The following is an 18001-nucleotide window of genomic DNA, read 5'->3' on the forward strand; positions in this document are numbered from 1 at the left end:
TCCATTTTTGGATGGCTGAGAGACACATACTTAACTTTTATTTTATCAGGTACAATCTTAGATTGTAAGCCCTCTGGGGATAGGGCAATACCTACAGTACCTGAATGTAATCCACTTTGAAGCGCTGAAAAAAGTACGAAAAGCAGAATATTAAAAAAAAAAAATCGAAATCGAAATATAACCGTTGAAAGGCCCAGGTCCTTTGATAGAAAGAGCTGGAGATCATCTACATAGATGAATGATTTTATAATCAAATATTCGGATCAGCTATGCTAGTGGTCTGAGGTATATGCAGTGACTGATTTAGGATTTTGGCACCACTAGACACAGTGCTACCCCCACAGTGCTACCTCCAAGACAAGGGATAACAGAACAGAAGTTCTAAGGCACAGCCTTCTTTGCTCTGCCATCTCTATTCCAGGTTCACCTCCTCCTCTCATGTCCCTGAATGTCAGGAGAGGGGATAGATTAGGGAGCAGAGTGGATTGTCTTTGCTCCCTGCTGTTTTCTAGCCTCAGCTCTCTCCTGTTCTCTGCAGTGAACAGGAGGGGTGGGGCAAAAATAGAAAGCAGAACAGTTATTCTTTGGACAGTTTCAGAAACTGGATTGGGCAAGAGTTTGGGTTTCCTCTGTCAGGTTCAATGTAGTGCAGAGCAACTGATTCTTGCCCAACCCCCACATGCTGGCTGCAGGAGCAGTGTTCAAATGGCGCAAGTCATTTCCTGCTGCCATGGAATCAGTCTCGCGGAAGGAGCTGCAAGATCGTGCTGCTCCTACCAAGAGACTGGCCCTGAGGTACCAGTAGTTGATGTGTGGTGCTTAAACAGTGATCCTGCTGCTGGCCACTGTTCTTGATAAGGAGAGCAGCTGCGCATGCTGCATGACCTGGACCCAGCAAGAGAAGCAGCAGGCAACCATGCTGCTGTCTCTACTGCTCCTATGGTCTGTGCTGTCTAACTGGGAGGATTGCCAATTGTCTGGTTTTGCTCTCGACAGCCCAGATTTTAATGATGCTTTGCAGTGTCTGGTCAGAAGTATGACCAGACAATGGAAATCCAGTTCTTGGTGACAGCTCCTCCTCTCCCTCTCAGGCTTCCTGGTTAGAGGGTGGGAGGGCAGAACTGGCTGGGAGACAGCTGGGCTGTGATTGGAGAGAAGAGAGATGATGAGAAGTGGCATGAAGGGGTAACAATATCAATTGTAGGGGGAGCAGGAGAAAGGGGACCATCATAAAAGGAAAAGGTGGAAAGAAAAAAAAAAAAGAAGGAAAGGGCTCAAGAAAAACCAGAAGGAGAGAGAACATTATGATATGGGGACAAAAGGCAAAGATAAACATGTCTTATTTTCAGATTATCCTATTACATAACTGAAAATGTTTTAATGATTTATATATTTTTAAAATTCTTGCTGTAATGTCCAATACCTGATCTACTCTTTTTAGCTTTATGTCCATTTGGGTGAGAGATGCTGTACATACTTACTTTTGCTTCTCCTCCCTGTTAGCAGCCCTGTCTTCCTGAAATCTATAATCCAACCTTGAGCTGCCTACGGAGGGCAGATTTGGAAGGTAAAGGAAGAGAAGAGCCAGTGTGAAGGAGAAAGAAACATGCATTCAGCATGAGTGTGAGAGAGGGAGTGTGAGAGAGAGGAGGCTTTGGCAGTGCATGAGAAGAAGTTTATGCTTGTGAAAGGAGGTTGTGTGCTTAGCAATGTGTATATTTAAGAAAGGAGGTTGCAAATTGGGAATATATATGGGTATGTGAAGAGGAGGTGTGTATATGTATTGGAGGGTAAAACTGTGGGTGAATGAGGTTATGGTTGATGTTTTTATGAGGCTGCTTGAAATAACATTTTATAAAGCAATGTATATGGAGGGGCGTGCTTGAAGTCCAAGTGATGAGAGGATTGAGGATTGCTAACTGATAGCAACTGCCACCCCCCTCCCTCCTGGGATCCTCAAACACAGAAGGTAACCCTGCCACTTCCATCCCAGTCCTTAAGTTTGGAGGGGTGTCCATGGAAACACGGGCCACTCTACCAGTCAGGCAAGCATGTTCAAAACTTGCTGGCCTGCACCTCCTGTAGGCTGATCATGCACTGCTGGCCAGCACAGACAAAGCAAAAGCCAAGACAATAGCAGGGGCTAGGAGATGTGGCAGCCCTCAAACAGTGGCAGGAAGGGGAGGGAAAATGAAGGAGGACTGGGGAAGAGGAGAACAAGAGAAATGGTGGAGGGTTAATGGCATTAGAGGAGGAAAAAGAGAAAAACTGGTGAGAGACTGAAGAGAGAGAAACTGGTGAGGGACTAATTAGACTGTGAAGGGGAACTGAGAAGCCTGTGGGAGCTGGGGAGAGAGAAACTAGCTAGAGGAGGAGGGATGAGGGGAAACATATGGGGGTCTGATGGGGGAGGAGGTGAAAAGAGCATTTGGAAGGAGGGGTGAAAGGGAGGGGAGTTGAACCTTTGAAGAGGTAGAAAATGAGGAGAGAAGAGCATCTAGAGAGAGTGGGTGAAATGGACAAAGAACATCTTGAGGGAAAGAGGATATGAAAGACGTGGAGGGGAAGGGAAGGTGTTGAGAGGCAATGTAAAAAGATTAAGGGACAATTATGAAGAGGATGAGTATGGAAATGGGACTGCAGATTTGGTGAAACAGGGAGGTGGGAAGCTGGGAAGGGAGTAAGAGGAAGAAGATAGGGGCTGGATGCCAGAAGGTGAAGAGTGACAGTAAAGGAGATAGGGCAGGTGAGGAAATGGAAGTTAGAGGAAAGTAGATGAGAGTTGGGAAGGGGGTGAAAAAGAGGATGAAAATGCGGGATTAAAGAGTGAATGAAAGAGAGAGAGGGACAATAATAGACTGTGAAAGGAAAGAAATGGGTGACAAGGAGGGGTGAGTAAAGGCTGTGGAAATGAGTGAATGAAAGCAGAGAGGGAACTGGAAGCTGAGGATGGAGAGATAGAAATATGGTATGTAGTGAGAGGTAAGAGAGGGAGATTATACACTGGAGGGTGACAGAAGGGGAGAATGAAGGATACAATTTAGCTATGAATGGATAGAGAGGCAAAGGAGAGAGAAATGCAGAAAAAGATGAAAGGGAAAGATCAATGTCAGACACAGGACAGGAAAAAGACAGAAGTAGAGAGAAAAATGAGAAGTAAGTAGGAAACCCTTGAAAGAAATTAGGAGAAGACTGATAAAAGAAAAAAGGAAAAAAGTGAGACTGGGAATAACCCCGTTAAGAAAAACCAATGCCCAGAAAACAGTACAAAAGAAAAATGGGGTAGATTTTAAAAGGAGTGCGTGCGTGTCCATGTGCACGTGGTTCCCGACGTGCGCACATGGACTCACCGATTTTATAACATGCACGTGCCGGCCGCGCATGTTATAAAATCCGTTGGCCATGTGCGCATGTGCAGGTGGTGCATGCCGGGGGGGGGGGGGGAGGGGGGATGTTAGTAAATTATGCGAGGCAACGCAATCAGGCCTTTCCCAGTTCCCTCCCAGTCCGCTCCAAATAAGAAGCAGACTGGGGGGGGGGGGGGACTTTCTAATCTCTTACCCTACTCTTCCTACCTCTTCCCCTTCTCCACCCCAACCCCTAACCTAACTAACTATCCCCATTTATTTTGGTTTTTTTTTTTTTACTTACTGCTTCCGCATGCTAGCAGCTCGCCAGCGCGCACTTCCCCGGAACAATAGCTAATGACTGCTGTCCCAGCCGGCCTCCGTCCCGCCCCTCCCCACCCCATCCAAACTACACCCCCGGCCTGCCCCTTTTTCAGGGCCTGCCACTTGTGTGCGTATCAGGACTTACACATGTGGCCGAGCCCTTTTGAAAATGCGCGCCACAGCCACCCACGTAAGTTCCGATTTTTACGCACATGGCCCTATAAAAATTTGCCTGAATGTGTTTTCAATTTTTAGAGATTGGAATGTGTATTGTTCCATTTTTGTAACGTACAGGATTAAATGCATGTGTTTCTTTTTTGCTAATTTAAAAACTACCACACGTTCACTCATCCTGACTCATACCCCATCTGTACATTTAAACCCCCTCAGCCCTTTAATCTCAACTTTAGTATTTATACAGTTTAAAAAGTAAAAAAATGAAATGATTAATGAAAAATAAAGATTATTAGATGACAAATGTAAAAATGTGTTATTGAGTGAGCATAAATTGAGGCCTTGTCTTTAATAGAGTTTATGTTTAAGTAAGGAGACAGGTTTTTCCGGTATTTTTTGATAGTGTATATATATAGGTTTGCCAAAAATGTTATTACATGTTTTACAGTTAGCTCAGAATAGTGTAGCATGAATATTAAAAGTATCATGAGCACATTATCTCTGGTTAGAAGCATTATACTGGTTGTCAGAGCTGAAAGGGTTTAAAGGCAATAAATGTGGAGGAGTATGCATTAGCAGAGCTAATTAAAAAATATTCTAGTGTTCGATCTGTGTGTTCATCTGACTGAAATTTATTGAGTGTTCCTAGTTTTTAGGAACAGGTGCGCGCATGTTATAAAATCGGGGGTGGGTGCGTGCAAGGGGGTGCACAATTGTGCACCCTGCGCGTGCCGACACCCGCGGCCTTCACCCATTCCCTCCCAGGCCGCTTCGAAATTGAAGCGGCCTGGGAGGGAACTTCCTAACTCCCTAATTTAACCTCCCTTCCCCTAACCCTCCCGCCCCCTAGCCCTATCCTAAACCCTCCCCCCCCCCCCCTTATTTTACTTGTTCTGCCTGCCTCCGGGCAGGCGCAAGTTGCCGGTACGTGATCCTCCGACACAGCGGCAAATGGCCATTGTGCCGGAGGCCTCTGGCTTCACCCCTTTTTCGAAGCCTTGGGACTTAGACGCGTCCCAGGGCTTTATGCGCATTGCCTAGCGCATGTAGGGCTTTTAAAATCTGACCCAATGTGTTTAAATATGAGAATATGCAATAGTGCGTTTTTGTGTTTTATTACGTAGGTTTACATGTGATCTGCACAGATCACATGGTATGGATGTAGCAGATTATGAACATAAGAACATAAGCAGCTGCAATACCAGGTCAGGCCAAGGGTCCATCAAGCCCAGCTTCCTGTTTCCAACAGTGGCCAATCTAGGTCACAAGTACCTGGCAAGTACCCATACATTAAATAGATCCCATGCTACTAATGCCAGTAATAGTAGTGGCTATTCCCTAATTCCACTTGATTAAAAGAAGTTTAGGGACTTCTCCTCCAGGAACTTATCCAAACTTTTTTTTAAACTCAGCTAAACTAGCTATCCTAAGCACAACAAATTTCAGAGTTTAACTGTGCGTTGAGTGAAAAATAATTTTCTTCAATTTGTTTAAATGTGCTACTCACTAACTTCATGAAGTGCCCTTTAGTCCTTCTATTATTTGAAAGGGTAAATAACAAATTTGCATTTACCTGTTCTTGTCCTCTCCTGATTTTATAGACCTCTTATCATATTCTCCCCTCAGCCATCTCTTCTCCAAACTAAACAGCCCTAACCTCATTAGCCTTTCCTCACAGAGGAGCCGTTCCATCCCCTTTATCATTTTGGTTGTCCCAGGAACCTTCTCCAGTGCAACTATATATTTTCTGAGAACTGGCAACCAGAATTGCACACAATATTCAAGGTGCAGTCTCACTATGGAACGTTACAGAGGCATTATGACATTCTCCGTTTTATTCACCATTTTCTTCCTATTAATTCCTAACATTCTTTGCTTTATTGACCACTCCAGCAAACTGAGCCGACAATTTCAATGTATTTTCCACAATGACACCTAGATCTTTTTCCTGGGTGGTAACTCCTAATATAGAACACCCAACATAGCATAACTACAGCAAAGTTTATTTTTCCCTATATGCATCACGTTGCACTTTTATACAAATTTCACCTGCTATTTGAATGCTCAGTCTTCCAGTCTTGCAAGGTCCTCCTACAAGGTATCACAATCTGCATGTGATTTAACCACTCTGAATAATTTTGAGTCATCTGTAAATCTGATCATCTCACTCGCTGTTTCCCTTTCCAGATGAGTTATAAATATATTTTTTATATATTTATTTATATTCCACTTTTTCAGCACTTCAAAGCTGATTACATTCAGGCACTATAGTTATTTCTCTGTCCTCAGAGGGCTCACATTCTAAGCACCGGTCCAAGTACAGATCTCTGAGGCACTCCACTGTTTACCCTTTTGAGAAAAGTGACCATTTAATCCTACTCTCTGTTTCCTATCTTTTAACCAGTTTGCAATCCACAAAAGGGCATCACCTCCTATCCCATGACTTTTTAGTTTTCTTAGAAGCCTCTCATGAGGGACTTTGTCACATGCTTTCTAAAAATCCAAGTACACTACATCTATCAGTTTACCTTTATCCACATGTTTATTAATCCCCGTTTAATTTAATTTGCATCCAAGTTTCTCCTCCTGTTCTATGTAAGACAGTTACTTTCTGTCACCATGTTAAATGTTGCAATGTAAACCGGAGTGATAATTAACTCTGTTTTTTGAACTTCGGTATAGAAAAGTTATAAATAAATAAATAAATAAATAAATGTAGGAGATTTGTGAGGCAAGACTTCCCTTGGGTAAATCCATGCCGGCTGTGTTCCAATAAACCATGTCTATCTATATGTTCTGTGATTTTGTTCTTTAGAATAGTTTCCAATATTTTTCCCAGTGCCAAAGCCAGACTTATCGGATCATCCTTGGAGCCCTTTCTAAATATCAGGATTACACTGGCCATCATTCAGTCTTCAAGTACAATGGATGATTTTGATGATAGGTTACAAATTTTTACTAATCGGTCTGAAATTTAATTTTTGAGTTCTTGCAGAACCCTGGGGGTATAGCATCTGGTCCTTTGCTACTCTTCAGTTTATCAATCTGGCCTACTATATCTTCCAGGTTCGTAGTGATTTGGTTCAGTTCATCTAAATCATCATCCTTGAAAACCATTTCCGAACTGGCATCTCCCCAAAATACTCATTAATAAACACGAAAGCAAAGAATTCATATAGTCTTTTCGTAATGGCCTTATCTTCTCTAAATGCCCCTTTAAGCCCTCGATCATCTAACGGTCCAACTGACTCTCTCGCTTGTTTCCTGCTTCATAATAAATATTTCATTTATTTAATCTTATAAATCTACAAAAATTCCAATAAAATTGATTATGGCAGAGTACAACAATCAAAACAAGTTTGTTGTACCCTGCTGTTTATGGGCCATTTAAATGAATAAGTCTGATGGTTAAAACATAAAATGTAAAACTTGTACATTTAAATGGCACAATAAACGTGTCTGCAGCAATCCAGTTTGTTTTGTTTCCTCTACAAGAGGCATATTAGTATTCCATGGCCTTACAGTGTGGTCTTTTCAAAAGATACAGTTGTTGCTGTTCAAGTCAGTTCTGTTATAGTATGGGAGGTTTGTTATATAGGTTCTGAGTCTTTTTGCTTTTGCGCAGAGTTTTGTGTTACTTGACAGTGGAAGATGTTTGTGCTGGGGAAGAGCAAAGCGAGGTGGAACAGTATTAGAATTTTTTTTTTCTGATTAGTTCTAAGGGTCAGCACCCTTTTGTCAACTGGGGGAATTTCTGTGAATGCGGAGTGTGTTTACAGAATTGGATGTATACAATTTATATTGAGATTCTGTCCCTTCCTGCATAGACTTCACTCTCATGTACATACAAAATAATTAATTCAAAGAGGCTATAAAATGTTAATGGTAGTTTTACTGGGAGATTAAAAAAAAATCTGCCCAGTTTCAAATTGCATAGGACCTTGGGAGTTTGTCTTATTTTTATCTTTTATAACCAATTTAAAGGCATGTGGCCATGATGTTACTTTAATTTGATGTTACTTTAATTTGCCCCCCCTATCTGTTGTTCCCAAGACCCCGACTTCTGTCTAGTTGTCACTATGTCTACCAGAATACTCTCTCTTCCTTTCAGTTAAGTGGCATATAAGGTCACCACAATGAGAGGATGCCTGGTTTCACACCTTGAAAGATTCCAGGCACAGGAGGCAGGATTCCGTTATTCCCTGCTTATTTAGCTACAATATGGATATCTGGCTGTCTGAACTAGAATAGCTTTCTCCATCTCTGAAGGCCTATTCAGCATTTAGAACTATCCATATCACGAAGAGATCAAATTACAATGATTTTTCTTAGAGGACTCGGGGGGGGGGGGGGGGGGGGGGGGAGGACACACACTTGTGTGTAGCTGTACTAGGGCAGTTCCCTAGCCCAGGTTGGATGCATCTGTAGTAATTTGGAAGGTATGTTTGGAAACATGAGTGATCAAGAAAGACCGTGTTCAGGTAGAATCAGTCCAGAGAAGCTAGACAGGAATCCAAGGCAGGCAAAGAGCAGGCCAGTTGCTCGGATGATATATCTTCTCGTCCTCAGAGAAAATGTGAATTAAGGAAAATAGGTTTACATTAGAAGAGGAGGAATGGTAGTGATGGCAAAATTCTAGTCGTTAAACGCAGTTGCTTACCTGTAACAGGTGTTCTCCTAGGACAGCAGGATGTTAGTCCTCACAGATGGGTGACATCATCTATTGGAGCTTGGCACTAGAAACTTTGACCGGCACATTGAGCATGCCCAGCATGCCACTATCCGTGCATCCACATGAGGTCCCTCTTCAGTCTCGTAACAGAGAAAAAATAAGAGCGAAAAAATAAAAACAAAAGGAGAACCCAACTCTGCAGGGTGGTGGACAGGATTCCTGAGGACTAACATCCTGCTGTCCTAGGAGAACATCTGTTACAGGTAAGCAACTCTGCTTTCTCCTAGGACACACAGGATGGTAGTCCTCACAGATGGGTGAATATCAAGCTCCAGCTGTCCCCGTCAGCCAGGTGCGACAAACAGGTATTGAAACAAATTGCCAAACGGGCGGTACTGTTGGTCAGCAGAGGACAGCCTGGTTTTGACCAGGGGCTCTAGGCTGGGAGAGTTGGGTTTAAGTCTGGAAGAGAATGCATAGGATGGACTGCCCTGTCTACCATCTTTGTCCAAGCAGTAGTGGGCCGCGAATGTGTGAAGGGAAGTCCACATTGCTGTGCGACAAATTTTGGCAACTGGAACTGCTCGCTGATGAGCCACAGACTTCGCCATGGAACGCAAAGAGTGAGCTTTGATTCGGTCTGCCAACTGAAGGCCCGCTAGCGCACAGCAGAAGGAAATGCAATCCGCCAGCCAGTTGGATAGATTCTGTTTACCCACCATCACCCTCAATATATTGGTATCGAAGGACACACAGAGCTGAGTGGACTGCCAGTGACCAGCTGTGCATTCTAAATAGAAAGCCAAAGCCCTCTTACAGTCCAAAGTATGAAGAGCCCGTTCCCCTGGATGGGAATGAGGCCTGGGAAAGAAGGTGGATAAAACAATGGACTGACTGATGTGGAAATCAGTCACGACCTTAGGTAGGAATTTAGGGTGCGTACGTAAGACCACACGATCTTGTATATGGTGGGTATGTAAACAAGGCCTGAAGCTTGCTGACTCTACGAGCCAAAATAATCGCCACTAGGAATATAAAACTTTCCAGGTGAGGAACTTCGGGTCACAAACGCAGCGGTTTGAAAGGTGGACGCATGAGCCATGCCAGGACAATGTTGAGGTCCCAGGACGCAACGGGAGGCCGAAGACGGGGCTTTAATTGAAGTAGACCCCTCATAAAATGACCCACTAAATGATGCACCGATATGGGTGTGCCAGTAATACCGTTATGGTATGCACTAATGGTGCTAAGATGAACCCTGACTGAGCTGGTTTGAAGCCCAGGCTTGGAATGGTGCCACAAGTAATCCAACAGCTTGGGAAAGGGGTATGTAAATGGATCCAAGTCATGCCCCACAACACCAAGTGGAGAATCTTCTCCATTTCAAACTATAAGACTTCCTGGTGGAAGGCTTTCTAGAAGACTCCAGCACCTGGGAAACACTGTCCAAGAGATCCAGGGGCTGAAGAACTAAGCGCTCAACATCCACACCATTAGGGCCAAAGCCCGGAGATTCGGAAGGTGGAGGGTGCCCTGGTTCTGAATTATCAGATCGGGCGTGGTCCCCAGCCAAATGGGATCTCTGAACGACAGATCCAAAAGGAGAGGGAACCAGATCTGTCAGGGACAATAAGGTGCCATGATGATCATGGTCCCTCTGTCCTGTTGAAGCTTCAGTAGGGTCTTTAAGAGGAGTGGTATGCATACAGAAGATCCCTCCCCCGGTGAAGGGAGAAGGCATCGAAAGCCAGATGTCCGGCCCCCCGGCAACAGGGAGCAGAAACTGCTCACCTTGTAATTGTATGGAGAGGCGAGGAGGTCCACATCTGGGGTTCCCCACTGATGAAAAATTCTGCCCGCTATCTCCAAGTTTAGGGCCCACTCATGCGGCTGAAAGGAGCAGCTCAGCCAGTCCGTCAGTATGTTCAAAGTCCCAGGCAGGTACATCGCTCGTAGTGATATCCCCCATGACAGAGCCCAAGACCACACTTGCACCTCCTCTTGACAGAGGCGGAACGATCCTGTGCCTCTGTTTGTTGATATACCACATCACAACTTGGTTGTCCATCCAAATCAGGACATCCTTGTATGAAAACCGGTCCCGGAACACCCAGAGGACATAACGGATAGTCTGACGTTCTATAAAGTTTATCTGACAGCGAGCTTCGTGAGCGGTCCACAGACCCTGCATGTCAAGGCCATCCACAAGGGCTCCCCAGCCCTGAGGAAAGGCGTTGCTGGTGAGGACCACTTGAGGCGGGGCAGCCTGGAAGGGAATTCCCTGCTCCAAATTGGAGAGGTTTCCCAATAGGACAGAGATGCCCTCAAAAGGTTCCATGACGGAAAGACAGGTCTCGAGGGCCTGGGAGGTCTGTTGCCACTGTGACCCCAAGATCCATTGTGCCCTTCGTATGCACAAGCGGGTAAGAAGGGTAACATGGACTGAAGCCGCCACGTGGCCCAACAAATGGAGCAGAAGGCTGGCACTCGCATGCCAGTTGCTGCACACAAAGGTTGTTAATGAGCTGAGTGCAAGAGCCCGATCTTGGGGCAGAAATGCTTTCGCCTGCGCCATTTCCAGCCTTGCTCCTACAAAGTCCAGTTGGGAAGATGGGCAGAGGTGAGACTTTGGATAGTTGATAACAATCCCCAAGGATTGCAGGTCAGAGCTAAAGCATTCAGCACCTCTGTGTGGGAATCGCTCTTGATCAACCAGTCATCTAGGCATGCTAGGCATTTGGTGAAAACGTGAGGGGGCTGAAGGCAACCCAAAGGGCAGAAACTTGCACTGGTAGTGAGCCTTCCCCATCACAAAGCAGAGGTATTTTCTGTGGCTGGGGAAGATAGCTATTTGACCATAAGCTTCCTTGAGATCAAGGGAGCAGAGCCAGTCTCCTCTTTTCAGGAGGAGGGATCAGTGCCCAGAGAAACCATCTTGAACCTTTGTTTTAAGAGAAATTTGTTCAATGCCCTAAGGTCCAGAATGGGGTGCAAGCCTCAGTTTCTCTTCGATATGAGGAAATACCTCGAATGGAACCCTTGGCCCTGCTGAGGGTGAGGAATAAACTCTACTGCTCCTGCTGTGAGAAGGACGGAGAGTTCTGTCCGAAGTATGACCTGCTTGGCGGACGAACCCTACGATGGACATGGGCGAGAGTTCTCTGGAAGCCATCTGAAATTGAGCCTGTACACCATACAGATTATGGTAAGGACCCAATGGCCCAAAGTGATGGCCTTCCAGTATTGGCGAAGCCGATAAGCCTGCTTCCTGCTGGGGGATCCGGTGCCGGGGGTACGTTTGACTGACTTGTGCTTCCTCACTGACAGTCAAAAACCCTTAGCCGGGGATACTGGCTGAGGCTTAGGTGCTCGCTGCTGGCAGGAGCGGCTCCTGGAGCTAGTGCGCGGCATACGAGCCCAAGAGGCGGGGGGGGGGGGGGGGGGAGGTGTTAATATTTCCTCTACCTGTAAAAGGATTTCCTGGAGCTTGGCCTGGAAGATTTCCTGGCAGAGGAAGGAGCATCCGAAGCACTAGTGGAGAGCGTTGTGGTGGTCTTAAACTAAGCCACCACATCTCAGACCTTGCCCCCAAAAAGGTTGTCACCTGTGCATGGGAGATCAGCCAATTTCTCCTGCACCTCTGGACCACTGTCTCAAACACATCGTAGGTGGATCTCTCATCGTGTTTGCCAGCCTCTAGACCCTGCAGGACAATGACAGAGAGCGATTCCTGTTGCTGTTCTGGCAAGTTCTCTGTGAGGTCCTGGACCCACTTCCACAGATTCCGGTTGTATTGGGTCATATACAACTGGTATGTGGCAATATGGGTGATGAGCATAGCGCCCTGAAAGACCTTTCTGCCCAGAGCATCGAGCTCCCTATGTTCTCGCCACGGAATGGCAGAGGCATGGGTATGGGAACGTTTGGCCTTTTTGAGGGCAGACTCCACGACCACTGACTGGTGAGCGAGGTGCCGCCTCTCGAATCCCAAGACCTGCTGTACCAAATAGGTGTTGTCCGCCTTCCTATTGGCTGGAGATATGGAGATCAAGTGTTCCCATATCCGAAGGAGAAGATGCTTAAAGATGTCATGGATGGGAACCGCTACGATTTCCTTAGGAGCGTCAACAAATTGGAGTATTTCCAACATCTTATGAGGAGTTGTAAAAGAAAAGTTTCGGCCATGGCCCTGATGAACCCCATAAAGGAGAGGTCCTCTGGGGGGGGGGGGGGGGGGGGGGGGGGATTGATGCCTTTCCTCCGGAGGGGAAGGCTCGGAAAGGGGATCATCTGAGAATTTAGTCGAAGACTGAGGAATTTTCCCCCCACAGGTTATAAGGGATTCCTCCTCACTAAGGCCATCGTGGGGCTGGCGTGGGCGAGGTCTGTGGAGAACCGTAGCCGTGGGCTCAGAAGGTTTCGAAGTCACTGAGGACACCGCAGGAATCAATGGTTTCCCTGGTTACAGGGGAACCTGGAGCTGCTGGAGGCCAGAGGGCCCGGGCAAAGGCTTGGGGAACAGAGGCCTCTGAAACACAGCACTGGCCGAATCTTCCTCCTCGGAGGTCCAATAATAGGGATCGCTCCCGAATGGGGAATCTTGGCAGATGGGGAACCGAAGGTCCCTCGGGCACCAGTTACATCAGAAAGGCGCCAAGAAGGACATCCAGGCGATCGAGCAGGGGTGCCAAGATAGACGGCGCAGGCTCCGGCATCGGTATGGGGGGGGGGGGGGGGGGAATATCTCACTCTGCACTCTTCAATCCAACTCCTCCTGAAAGTTCGGTGAAGCCAGGACTGAGGAAGGGGAACGAAGCATCCCAGTGCTTCCTTGGTTCTCTGAGAATGCACGGTGCCTGGCAGTGATATTGATGGGGTAACGCCTGGGACTTCTGGGAATATTTGTGGCAGTACAGCATCCCCCAGTACTGTTCTGGAACCAGAGCTGCGCGCTGACGGATGACTGGTGTCTATGCTTGCGGGATCTCCCACTGTGCTCGGCCCAGTCTTTCCCCCGCCACCAAGGAAGCAGAGGATCTCAATGTCCTATAAACAGGCGAGATCATGGAAGACAAATCATCATTCCCTCAGTCTTTTGAAGATGCAGTCGGAGAAGTAGTGAGAGGGAGTGTAACAAGTGGTTCCCCTCAACCCCGGGTGTCGAGGACTCCCGACGCAGGTGTGGATGGAGCGGATTGTTTGGAATTGAAAAGTCTCCCCATTTTGTCCAGGCAAGCACGACGGCCCTAGGGGGTCATCTGGTCACTCAGCTGACACCCTCGGATGTCGTGTGAGGCCCCCAGGCAGAGGATGCAAACCTGATGTGGATCCATGATGGACGTGGTCCACGGGCACTAGGGGCACCCGCAATAACCGGGCGACGCCATGAAAAATAAATGGGAGCCACCAAAAAGTGGGATGCCAGGAATCGACCGCGAAAGGGAAGGAAAAAGGTACCAACTGCAAAGGAGAACCTGATGATGGATGGGGAAAAATCCCGATTTCTGACACAAAAAAAACCCGAAAAGAAACAGAGCTCTAAGAACAAAGAGGCAACTGCACCACGGTAAAAGAGAGACTGAAGGGGGACCTCACGTGGAAGCATGGATAATAGCATGTTGGGCATGCTCAGTTGCCAAGGTTTCTATAAACTTTGACAAAAAAGTCTCTCGAGCTGGGCTCCATCGGATGATGTCTCCCATCTGTGAGGACTACCATCCTGTTTGACCTAGGAGAACAGTATATTAAACTGATTTTAAAAACACACAGTCAATATCAGCCTTCACCCTTTAAAAGTGACTTTTGTATGAGAAACCTTAGCCAATGTTTAAAAATAACGAATGGGTAACATTTTTCTAGGGATACTGTATGATACAGTAAATCATTCCAGGATTCATTTCAGCTATCTTTTCTGTATTTCTCCAGGTTTAAAGAAGTTTTAAAAGTGTCAGATATTGTTCCCAAAGGAAATACAGTGAGTTGCAAGGCAACTACAATGCTCTGTCCTGGTCTTATGCCAGCCTCGAGTAGGAGTAAATCTGTATGGATCCAAGCACTTCCAAAGGGAAATAAAAAGCACATAGCTAGTTGGGTATATGAAAGTCTAGAGTTAAGTCTGTGTACAGAGAATATTAATGGGGAATGGTAGTGCTTTCTGTGCACTCCAAATATCTTTTTTATAAATTTTCTTTTGGATGAGTAACTACCAAATATCTTCTTTTATGACAGTTACTATTTTTATTTATTTTATTTTTTTTTAATGTTTTGGTATTTATTTTAAAACACTTTTTACAAAATCACCCTCTTCAGCCCAAATATATTTTAGATGAATCAAGACATTAATGAATTTTTCAATAACTTTAGTATCTAAGCATATGCAGCAAATCCATCCATTTCTGAAAAATATCTTAAGTATTGTATTACTCAATAAATCTTTCTGCAAAACATAAAAAGAAGTAAGTGCAATTAGTTAAAACTATTCAGTCATGAAAGCTGAACATTATACTTTATCAACTGAACCAACTAAATCTATTATTTCTGGGGGTAACTGCCTCAAATTATATTATGTCTAACTTTTCAATTGAAAATAAGGCAATTCAACTTCTACCAACTTTGCTCTTAGTTCAGTGTTTATATGGAAAAATAATTAGGCAAGCCATTTAAAGGCATAATCTGTTCATTCAGGAATCAGTTTTATCTTATGAGAATTTTTTTGTGTTCCAGTTGCTTCGTTCCTTATTACATGCTGGAAAAGGCAGTAATAATTTTTATAGCCAAATATCTCTTCATAAGATACCAGGTGGCTTTCAATATTTGCCATTTAAGTCATGCATGAAATTTAAACATTACAAAAAAATGACTTACCAGTTGACATTCCTGAAATATGCACATTTTCAGAATGTTCTGCAAGAGCACCATTTCCTAGAATTAAACATAACGAACAAATTAATTTCCAAGTAAGATAAAATTGGTACAAAATTTTCAGATATTTTACTGGAATCACAAAAATGACCCCAGAACTGAGAAAATGTTATTAACATACTGAACTTTACAGTCTCTGCCTCTTTGCAAACTTTTCAAACAACAAAAAAACCCCAACCAAAAACAAAAACCTTAATCCATACATCCTGATTAGACAAGAACATTTAACATAGAAACACAAAACAAAATGACAAGACCCATAAGACTCACCTAGTGTGCCCAAGTTATTTCCTGGTGCATGCTATAGACCTTAGCTGACCGCAAGTCTTCAAAACCCGGTATTCTCTGTGCATATACCATGCTATTCTGAATTATGTTATAGTTTTTGCTTCTATCACCCAGGCCACTCCATGCAACCATCACCCTTCCTGAGAAACATATTCTCACATTACCTTTGAATCTACCCCTTTAGAGTCTTACCTCTTGTTCTAGAATTTCGTTTCCACCAAAAGGATTGCTCTTGTGTATTTATATCTTTTAAGTATATGAATGTCTATCATATTCCCCTCATACACACCCTTCTAGAGTTTAAACATTAAAGCCCAGGGTAATAAGGTGCACTCAGTAAAATTTTATTTCTGATGCAGTAAGGTGTTTTGTGCACAAAAACTGTGTGCATAAAGTTGTGCATTGCTTTTGCTTTCAAATGGAAATCCCATCCAATAAAGGCATTAGCTATTAACCCTCAATAAAAAGAGCTGTACTGGTTTTACTCATTTTTTTTAGCACTGAAATTTTTACTCCTGTCAGAGGTGGAGTAAAGTTTATGATGGTAGTGTTAGTCAATAGACAGAAGCAAGAATTTTGTTGCTGGGAACTATAGTCAGGATTTATGTGCAGTTAACATGCTTTACTCACATACAGGCCGATACAGTAAAGTTCGCGGGAGAGCGGGCGAGCACCCGCTCTCCTGTGCGCGCGATTCAATAAAACAAATTATTCAAATTAGGGCCCGTGGTAAAAAGAGGCACTAGGGATACTAGCGCGACCCTAGCGCCTCTTTTTTGACAGGAGCAGCGGTTGTCAGCAAGTTTGACAGCCGACGCTCAATTTTGCTGGCCTCTGTTCTCAAATCCGTTGACAGCCACGGGTTTGGAAACCGGACGCCAGCAAAATTGAGCGTCCGGTTTTGATTTTAAATTTTTTTATTTTTAATTAATTTTTAACTTTTGAAACTTCCGACTTAATATCGCCATGATATTAAGTCTGAGGGTGTACAGATAAGCAAATCCGGATGAGCTGCTAGATGGATACCGTTCACTTCGGCTCTGAAGCAGGAGAGGCTACTTGGACCTTGAGTGAGTTGAGAGCCAGTCCCTTCATCATACTGTCCTGCAGAAACTCCAGGTTCATGGGGATTCTGGATGTCCGCGGGAGAGTCCCGCGGTCCTCGCACCAGGCTTCGAATATTCCCCAGATCTGTATGTATGACAGGGATGTGGAGAACGTGTGCGCTCGTAGAAGGGTGTCAATCACGGGTTTCGAGTAACAGCATTTCTTCAGGCGAGTCCTCTCAAGGGCCAAATCGTAAGAGAGAATAGAGATGGATCTTCGTGAAGGATTGGGCCCTGCTAGAGAAGGTCCCTGTGTGGAGGTAGGTACAGAGGGCTCCTGGCAAGGAGTCTTTGCATGTCTGCGTACCATGGGTGTCTTGGCCAATCCAGGGCTAATTAAGCTCTGGAATTTGTTGCAAGAGAACGTGGTTAGTGCAATTAATGTAGCTGGATTCAAAAAAGGTTTGGATAAGTTCTTGGAAGAGAAGTCCATTAATGGCTATTAATCAAGTTTACTTAGGGAATAGCTACTGCTATTAATTGCATCAGTAGCATGGGATCTTCTTGGTGTTTGGGTACTAGACAGGTTCTTGTGTCTTGGTTTGGCCTCTGTTGGAAACAAGATGCTGCGCTTGATGGACCCTTGGTCTGACCCAGCATGGCAATTTCTTATATTCTTAGGACTAGTCCCCTGTGGTGTTTTATCTTGCGGATGACCTTGCCCAGTAATGGCCATCGGGGGAAGGTGTACAGTAAGACTTCCTCTGGCCAGGTCTGGAAGAGGGCGCCAATCCCTTGGGAGCGTGGCTCTCATCTGTGGCTGAAGAACCTGGGGACGTGGGCACTGACGTAGGTGGCCAGTAGATCCATGGTTGGTAGACCCCAGCGATTCACTATCAGTTGGAAGGCTGTGGTCAACAGCATTCATTCTCCCGGGTCCAGACTCTCTCTGCTGAGACGTTGTCTTTTCCTGCGATGTGGAGGCCGAGATCCCTTGTAGGTTTATCTCCACCCATGCCATGAGAGGATCTATCTTCAGGGTCACCTGCTGGCTCCTGGTTCTTCCTTGGCGGCTGATGTAGGCCACCGTTGTGGCGTTGCCTGACATTACTCGAATCGCTTTGTCTCGGAGTCTGTGGCTGAATCACAGGCAAGCTAGTCTGACTGCTCGAGCTTCCAGGCAGTTTATGTTCCATCCCGCCTCTTCCTTGCTCCATTGTCCCTGGGCC

General features: G+C 45.2%; 1 protein-coding gene across 1 annotated transcript in view; it reads right to left on the reverse strand.

Annotated features, from left to right (window-relative positions):
• LRP12 (LDL receptor related protein 12) overlaps positions 1 to 18001 on the reverse strand; it is a 201048-nt gene that overhangs the window by 122795 nt on the left and 60252 nt on the right. The window contains exon 2 of the mRNA XM_029591864.1: positions 15382 to 15438. Within this exon, the coding sequence (XP_029447724.1) occupies positions 15382 to 15438 (57 nt within the window). The remainder of the gene's footprint in view (positions 1 to 15381; positions 15439 to 18001) is intronic.

Source organism: Rhinatrema bivittatum, chromosome 2, assembly GCF_901001135.1.
Source record: "Rhinatrema bivittatum chromosome 2, aRhiBiv1.1, whole genome shotgun sequence".
NCBI lineage: Eukaryota > Metazoa > Chordata > Amphibia > Gymnophiona > Rhinatrematidae > Rhinatrema > Rhinatrema bivittatum.